Source organism: Aulonocara sp. 'chitande type north' Nkhata Bay, linkage group LG20 (assembly GCF_057382095.1).
Source record: "Aulonocara sp. 'chitande type north' Nkhata Bay isolate Kocher_YH1m ecotype deep benthic linkage group LG20, A_spYH_male_GT1.1, whole genome shotgun sequence".
Taxonomy (NCBI): domain Eukaryota; kingdom Metazoa; phylum Chordata; class Actinopteri; order Cichliformes; family Cichlidae; genus Aulonocara; species Aulonocara sp. 'chitande type north' Nkhata Bay.
In genome coordinates, this window is record NC_141363.1 from 16057247 (window position 1) to 16066522 (window position 9276).

The 9276-nt window shown below is 40.4% G+C and overlaps 1 protein-coding gene across 1 annotated transcript; it reads right to left on the reverse strand.

Moving 5' to 3' along the window:
• Positions 1–354: 354 nt before the first annotated feature.
• LOC147305351 (uncharacterized) lies at positions 355–9243 on the reverse strand. The gene is made up of 6 exons (XM_086276788.1): positions 8874–9243; positions 8219–8391; positions 7410–7625; positions 3450–3610; positions 3218–3350; positions 355–2761 (listed from the first exon to the last, which is right to left on the reverse strand). The coding sequence occupies exons 1-6, from the start codon at positions 9151–9153 to the stop codon at positions 2585–2587; spliced, it is 1140 nt and encodes a 379-aa protein (XP_086132914.1). The 5' UTR covers positions 9154–9243; the 3' UTR covers positions 355–2584.
• Positions 9244–9276: the final 33 nt, after the last annotated feature.

A 9276-nucleotide genomic window follows, 5' to 3' on the forward strand; every position in this document is an offset into this window, starting at 1 on the left:
TAGTTGATTTTCTCCAAATATTGCAAACATGTGCACTACATTTGGATGGAATCCCATCTTCAATAAATAAAATACCTTTAATTTACATCATTTTAAATAAAAACTTTTAAATATTGTTAAAACTTGATAACTGGAGAGGTTTTTTTTTTAGTAGTAGTTACTGTCCGAGTGATTTTCCAGTGAGTATACAGGCTGTGATTTAGACCCTGACTGATACAAGTCAGCTGATATTATTGGCTGATAGCAGCATATTAAATGCTCTATTCAATATGTGCCAACCAAAACCTGGTTTTTAACATTACAAAGCAGAACATGCATTTTCTTTTTTTTTTTTCTTTTTTTTTTAAAAAAAAAAAAAAACCTTCCTAAAAATCAGCATCAGCCCCAAAGAGTTCATCAGTCGGGTCTTCTGTGATGTTATCACAGCTACTAAAGCTTTCTCTCCAAACTTTTCTTATTAGTGTATTCATCAGCAAGGAAAACATCGGTGAAAATATGCTATAAAAAAAAAAAAAAAAAAGAAGAAGAAAAACAAAACAAAGAAAAAAAAAAAAAAACACCACTCTATCTACATCTGGGTCCTTTATATTACTGCTCATTTGGCTGTCTGTTAAAAACTGACCTGAGAAAAACAAAGTCATTAAAGCCTCCCTGGAAGCTTAACAATAAACACATTCTAAAAACCCTCAAAGCAAAAATTACCATAACTTCCTCCCAAATTCAACGTATTAGACAATTCTCTCAAGCATGCCTTTAAATAAAATAAAAATAACTCAGTCCAAACAAATTAAATGCAAACGTCTCTGCAGCTCAGATGTTACTCTCTACCATCTAACTGCTTCATTGAGCGCTCCATAGACACCGGATCCGATCAGGAGCACGATATGTACTCTTCTACATCTATTATTGTGACTTTTGACAGCAATATTAAACCAGGTTACAGCTCAAAGTTTGAGCCAACTGTCACAAAGAGTTACTTTATGACTGCAGTGCATTCAGAAGTAACGCATACTCAGTAATCAGATGCTTCAGTCACCTGAAAATATTCAAGTATTACCGCTGGGTTCTGAGTGGATGTAAACAGCGCCCCGAGAAAGAAAAAGGAGCTGAAGCAAAACCAACAACTAACATAAGAGCTGAAGAGCTTTTCTCCATATCTGACACCAATTATTCTGTCTGCCTCCAAATTCTGAGTTTGGCCAATTATACCGTGGAGTGATTAGTCACAGAGCTGTCGGTGTAATTAAAGAGTCCAGCCCGGCCAATTCAGTGCTCAACTGGGTCAAAAACATGGGTCCCAGTTCACTTTAGGACAGCAGACAGTGCAATCTGACTGAAGTGCTCCTTGTTTACACAGTTATCCTTTTTTATCAAGGATATGTGGTATTTAAACCATTTAATGAATTGCAGTCCTGTTTACATAGCTGCCGCTTTTTTCTATGTCCACCTGTCCATATGTAACAGAGTTAATAATACATATGAAAAACATGCACTTACCTGTTCTTAATTATCATTTTAAGTGTGAATTTTATCATTTTTTTTAATTGTATTTTATTTTGAAAACCCAGAAACCGGATCTCACCCTAACGTTTAGAAGCTGCTAAGGCTTCCGCTCCTCACAGCGCGCGCTTGCACTGTGAGGGTAAGTCCGGTAATGAAAGGCTCTGGCATTTTTATGGTTTCTGGTGTGAATGTTGTTACATAAGTTATATATGTCGATGTATATAGGTTCATATTGATATTAGAAAGTTTCTGTGTAACTGAAACAAAGGCGGGTTGCTGTTAAATAGTGTTTCTGCCATATTTATGCTCTTTGGCAGTTAGTCTTTGTCAGCCCCCTAGTGGTTGCTGCGCATAGCAGGAAATGTGTTTGGATTTACCGTTTTTCTGTGCTTTTTGTGATGTTGCTTTACATTGTAGGAGCTACAATTGCCGGTACCACCAGAAGACACCTGTTGAATGTGTTTTATGTCTTCTGCAGGTATGTGAGCTTGTTAACAGCCATTTTGTCTGTAAAGCACAAGCAAGTGAAGATGTAATGCGCTATTGTTAATTTGTCCACTAGAGGGAAATGTTTAGTCGGTGGTATTTATGTTTATCCTGTTATTTTGTTTTATACGATTGTGGAATGTATTTTATTAGTCATAAGATTTCTTTTGTATACAAGCTCAGTATGACAGACTGTAAAATGGGAGAAATTATTATTTTCCACCTTTTCTTTATTAAAAAGTTAATTGTAAGTCTGTTAAGACAGCGCGCGCTTGCACTGTGAGGGAGCTACAATTGCCGGTACCACCAGAAGACACCTGTTGAATGTGTTTTATGTCTTCTGCAGAAGTAAACTGTGAAAAGCCAACCCTTCTGAGCGTCTGTGATTCTTGAAGAGCTGGAAGTGTTACACATATAACTTGTTTCTTCATGTAACCGCTTAATATTTGTGTTTGGATAAACTTTAGACTTTGAGCAAGTCTTCTGCTTTGGTGTGTAATAATCCCGCCTGCCTGTTAATCCTGTCTGCACTGCAGGTTGCCTCACAGACAAACTGATGTACTGTACAGGAAGTATGCAAAGTTTGAAGTGTGTTCTAGGTTGCCCCCTGCTGGACATTCTTCTCATAGTTTTCCAGACAGATGTGGACACGCTGAGTGAAGTAGCTGGGGTCAGAAATGGCCTGGAGGAGGTCGGTTTGGATCAAGGCGATATCATACAGCTCGGCGGTGCAGGCTATACGAGTGTCTGAGCCACCCGGGTCCAAAAACACCTGCAAAACACACACACACACACACACACACACACACACACACACACACACACACACACACACAGCAAACCAGAGTAAGGTTAGAAGTCATGTTTAGTTTCTGGAGCTCTGAAGCAGCTACAGCCTACATCTCTGCATCTACCAGCCTGTACGCAGTTATGACACACAGTCTGGGGATTATATATATAATAGAGCCTCAAAATACATGACAAATACACACGTGTGAAACATACTGCAACAGGCTGGTGTACGGCAGTGAACACCTAGTGAGCCATGCCGAAAACAAAATGCCATCTCTAAATTACAGAAGCGTTGCATTCACAAAATCAACCCATTTCCAAGACCCTGTCTCCTCCTACAATATGAAATCTATTATCATGAACTAATTTGGTGTACTTTATTTTTCTAAACTCACCAGATATAGGCTGAACTGTGTGAGTAAAGCGGTGCTATTACCTTCGGGTTAACTATAGTATCCTCATCATTCTGTCGTATGTTGTCATCTATAAAGATGTGCTGTACGTGCTTGTCAAAGGGGTCGACCCACATTGGCTTCCCCCCACGGATGGAGAAGGAATTAGCAACCCACCTGGACAGAAAACAACGAATATAGGGAAAGGTTTGGAAAAGCTCAGAATAAAACCCCAAAATCCACAGCCAGGTTTTCTTAGAGAAGCTTTCTGCATACCAGTCATAGTGGTCCTGAAATCCTCCCAGACCCTGCACGGAGCTGAAGTACTCGTACAGACCTCTCTCTCCATCGCGAGAGGACACCCGCTCCTCGGCTCGATTCAGGACGATTCCCTTCTTGCTGCAGCGGATCTTGCCCGGAGTCACAGCCACGCTCAGCTGAGCCAAGAGCAAGAAGAAGAGTCAGAGATAAAGAAACGAGACGGAGAGCTCGTCTTTAAAAGAACTCTGTTGTAAGCAAAAACTAAAATAAAAATAAACCAATTATGTGATATTATTCTGTTATTAAAATAAGGCCTCTGGTAGACTTGACCTAAATTAATTGTGCAATCAGCTTAAATTCTTGCAGATGTGAAATTTTAAAAATGCTTTGGCAGCCACGTGCACAACAACTCTGCCATCCTGTACTGTGGATACTTAAAAATGTCCTCAGCTCTACCGTGATTCCTTTATTGTCTTGCTGACAAACCATTTTTCTTCACCTACTTCATATCTTAGCTAAAAGTTGTCCTCTGTTGCCAGCGTGAGCAGAGGGGTTGGGGACAACAGGCACACAAACAGGCGTATCTGTTTAAATATCTTTGTGAGGCCGTTAATCAACAATTTCATCCAAAGTTTAGAAATGAAATCTTTACTCTAACCTAAATATACGTCTAACCTCAACCATAAAACCAAATTCAAACAAGGCTAGAATTTCAGGATACATAGAAACACACACATATGTTTTTATATTTCATTTCATTTTTAATATTATCAATAATTTATTTTATATTTATCTTTCTTTAATATTTATTTTTTTTATTCCATTTTCCTTTTGTTTTACCAATATAAATGTAAAATGGACTTTTCTCCATTAACAACTTACTTTCCTGTAAAAACGTGACTTTTTACCCCTTTATTCTACTGTACCTACCTTTAAGTACTGGCAGGTCAATATAATTAAACAAATCTATTTTATCTGACATTACTATGTAACTACAGGGGAATTTTAACAACTAACGCTAACAAATACTAAAAGGTTATTTCCTCTATATTTGTATTTGATTTTAGTTCATTTCCACGGTTTTCCAAAGATCTAGGGTATTTTGTTATTACAGTTAATAACAAACATATCTATATTTAGTTTACTATAATAACCTCAGTTGGCCTTATATCTAAATACCTTTAAGCATCTCTGTGTGCTAAATGCTATTCGGCATATTCCAGCATGTTAACAGTGAAACATGGCAAAAAATAGATAAAACGTACACATCGCCACTGCCACTTTTTATATGTGCATGTAACTCAAAGCATCACTGAGCTGAGGTACAGCTGAACACAGCTGTTCGTGCCCCTGACAACCTGTTATGTCACTAAAGACACAACATCATCATTGTCTCTTTTGTGTTCAAGCACAGATGGATGGATGACCTACGAGTAGTCGGTTTAACATTAACACTGGTTCTGAGCACCATTCTGCACACAGCTACTGCAGTGTTTCTTTACCGTTTGTCCCCCATCACTCTGCATGCTTTGCCTCACAGGGTCTGCTTTTCCCTGCTGAATCAAACACTGGGGATTTTCAGTGTACTCTACTTAAAACTACTGGCTTAAAAAGCTTAAACCATCATGTGGTGCATTTGCAACATACAGTCAAATCCAATGTGAAATTAAAGAGATGTAATAATAACTGGCTGTGCTGGTCTGATTTTACAATCAGGTACACAGATGCTACCAAACACAGTGATGTGGACATTAGGATGGAGTTGGCTTTAACTGTAAACTAACCAAGGTTAATGAACTCATTTAATTAAACACCTTTCCCCCTGTACACACATCCCAGCAACTTGACAACAAATACAGCAGAGCAGCTGCCCCCAAGTAGCAGGAAGACAACTCAAGTTCACAAAGTGAGCAATCACATTAGTTCCTGTGATTGATCTCCCCCCTGCTCCGTCTGTCTTGACACACAGATTAATAGCATCTGACAGGAGGCTGCTTGAATAAGATTTCCACTGAGCTCTTCTTCACAGAGATAACTGTGGCTGACAGGCTAAGTTTGAGGGCATCTCGTCCATCCTCCTCCACACATATCTATCCAGCCATCCTTTCCAATCTCTGCTTTTCTCTCCGAATCAATCGGTTCCACTGTAGTGCACTAACAGGTACACAACAGGTACAAAACCCTCCAGGTGACGAGTCAAGTGCATGCATGTTTGAGTCTGGGGAAGGTTTCATGTGTAAGAGCACAGAAGATCGTGCTCTGCACAAGATCTAGTGCACAATATCAACACTAATTTATCAGGCATAGTCTAAAATACCCCACCCACCCAAAAAAAAAAAAAAAAAAAAGCTGAACAAATTACGATACTTGCAGCACAGCTACAATGAATTCTATTGGTCAAAAAATAAATTAATAAAAAATAAATAAAAAGAGCAACAGAGCAAGACATTAATAATAAGGCTTCTAATTACCGTGTCCTATTTAGTGTTTTTAAACAAGTGTTTGAAGTTGCCTTCTTCTATTCTTTAATGATGTGAGGCTTAAAGTGTAACTAAAAGAAGTTCTTAAGTAAGATTAAGCATCAGCTCGATGTGCATGCAACATTAATAGCTTAAGGTTATAAGATTACATAAAAGACCTGGTTGGAGGTGACTTGGAGGTGTAGCTCCAGCTGGCTGTAGCTCAGAGGCAGAGCAGGTCATTTACTTACATTACATAAGTGGAAGGTTGGTGGCTCCAAATATCTTTGGGCAAGATGCTGACCCCACTACTTACTCTCTAATGCAATGTGTGAATGTTAGATAGAAAGCACAAAAACCTGCTTGTATGAATGCATGAGTGAGGCAAAAAGTGCTTTGAGTGCTCAGAGTAGGAAGGCACTATATAAGCACAACTTACAACTTACTTGTGTATCACTTCCAGGTAGTGATGACAGCAACAGTTATAAGTTGAGAAGGAAGTGAGACCAGTGGTGTGTATGCATCATTGTTCCAGTGGAACCATTTTGAGTACGAGTTCTCATGGACTAACGCAGTGAAGGCAAGAACGTGAAATGCAGCTTTAAAAGATGTGGGCTATGACGTCAGAATATACACTGCTGGAGCTTCTATATACTCATTCTGCCTTGAATAAATCAACATTGTAGGAACATATCATTTGGGATGCCATTACTTCTCTGACTGACCTCTGGCTTTGTCTCTTTTCTTCACGGTTTTGTTTTTCTGGTGTTCTTTAATGATAAATCGTAGGTAAGAACCTTCATATTTTGAGTCTGAAGGTGCAGGCAGGAATTTAAATGTGTCTCCATGAACGCCTACAACCGTCTTTCTCCTCTTCTTTTGGCAAACTATGCCCGTGGCTGATCTCCAGCCACATATGTAAAACACCATTAGTCAGATGGGAGATCTCCTTCCCAGCCCTCTGGACTCGAATATGGTGGAGTAACATTGTGGCAACCAGAAACTGCAAACCCGCTCCAGTATATTTTTAATGGAGTTAAGTTTATGAGAATGCATGAATGAAACATGAAATTACATGTGTACATTTACGAGTACAGTAGTTTTTGTATTAAATAACCTCAAAAAATTACTGCCTGTACCTTTAATGCTGGTAGCATTCGTTTCTGCACCAATTAAAACCTCTACTGAAAGAGCAACTTTTACAGTTGCTGCTGTCCCTGATTTATCTGAACAGGTTTTCATTATACGTAAACCAAATCCTGGAAATATTACCTCATATGAAAGGCACCCTGATTCTAAATGACTTATTTCAGTCCATTTAGTGTCTTGCAACTATAAACCTCTACATGTTGCTCCAAAAAGTGTCTTCTAGAACAATGACGGACAGTTTGTTTTTTTAAAACCAGTTTCACCCCTGCTCTTCCATTCATGCCATTTCTAACTTATCACATACGTTGTCATTATATAGTGCAGTCTCATCAAGTATTACAGCTGAATGTATGCCTGTGTTAGTTACCTTTAGCTGAGGCAGATCAGGGAACAGTGGGTGTGCCCCGTCGAGTGCTCGGGATACGGCTTTTAGCACGCGAGGTAGGTCGGTTCCAAACGTACGGAAGAGGATGGCAAACTCACGACCTTCCTGTGATAGATCTCTGAGCAGCTGGAAGAAGGACGGGAGGATCCAGTGGTACAGGCGTCCGTCTTCTCCTTTTACAGACAGGTCTCTGTCTGCCTGCAACAGACACAGGGCCACAAAGCAGTTAACACGAATTGCATCAACCTGTCAAGCCGGTTTGCAACAAGCGCAACAGCTGATTTAATCGTGGAAAGCAGCACTTGGCCGCTAACCCAGATGTAGACAGGCATACAACATCCTGGCTCCCAATCACAGGTGTGGATTTTCTATTCACACCAGTTATATAAGTAAGGTAAGGTAAAAACCCACAATAATACAGAGAAAAAATACTGTGGTAACTGGCAACGGTGTTAAGGAAAAACTCCCTTTTAACAGGAAGAAACTTTCAGCAGAACCAGGGTCAGAAACATTGTGTGAAAATTAACTGAGAAAATGAATGAATCATGAGTAAATATTAAATTGGTTATAGCAGCATGATAAGGCACAGCTTAAATATAAAATGAAAAACTGAAGAGCGCTGCACTTGTTTCCTCCCAGATGGCGCTGCACTAACAAAACTGCATCGCATATACGCAGATTCCAGGTGAAAAGGGTCGCTGAAAAATCAGAATCTGACAAGAAGGAGTAATTAGAGGGTAACGGTTTTGTCCCAGTGCCCCCGCAGCGACTCTGTCTATCAAGACACCAACCTTTACCCCATCAGGCCAGCAGAGCAGGTCCAGGTGCTCATCCAGAACCTTACGGAAGCGACGGCCAGCACCAGAGGTGAAACCAGGAATGCGTCCAAACTGGGAGTAGTAGCTTACAGCCTCGCTGCAGGGTGGGAGCAGAGAGGGTGAGTCACTCAACCACTCCCAGGTTCCTGTATAGAAACAATGACAACACAATAAACAACTGGACAAAGGAGGGTCTATTTCCAAGATTTTAACATGCACATTAAAATAAACTTCCCCTTTACTTTTTTGAAAAATCACTGCTTTTGTTTTGAACTCTATGTAAGTTAAACTGAAATAATAATTTTCATTCATTAATAAAATGTAACATGTCAACCCCTCAGCCTTGGTGGAACTTACATTCTGCCAAACATTAAAGAAAATAAGAATTTAATTTGCGTTAAATAAAAGGTAACCTGTCCCTTTGGATGGTATTCAACGTTTCCAATGATGCGTTTAATTTCAATCAAGCCCAAGTATTTGTGCGTAAAAGTATTGTTCCGGGGGTCTGACAGAGAAAGTAAAAAGTAAACGGTTCCCCCGTATCACCTGACTGACACACGCGCGCGCGCCCGGGCACATACATTCCTAGCATTCCCGCGTGTTGCTGGAAAGCACCATCCGTGTTTACCGTGTTTGTTCTTCTTCCCCCAAGTGACAGTGGTCAGAAAGTAGTCCAGAGCAGCCAAAGTCCCCTGACACGTCACGGCGTCCGACACCAGTATGGTGTTGTTTAGGTCAACATGTAGCACCAGCCTTTTCCTGGTCGGCTCGTGATGTGCGGTCCAGAGCCCCTGAGGGACTGTCAGCGCAGGGTCACGTGCCCCCCACACAGAAGCGTGGACTTCTTCGCTTTCTGTGCCGTCATGTTCTTCAGCTTGGCGCCAGCTGCTCTCACCGACATCCGACATGACAGCGTCGTTAGTGAACTGAGACTATCACAGACAGAAATTCCTACCTGACCGGCTTCAGGGTTGACTCATGGTTATTTACCGGTTCTCCCTTGCCTACTTTCTTCTTCTTCAGCCGCTCTG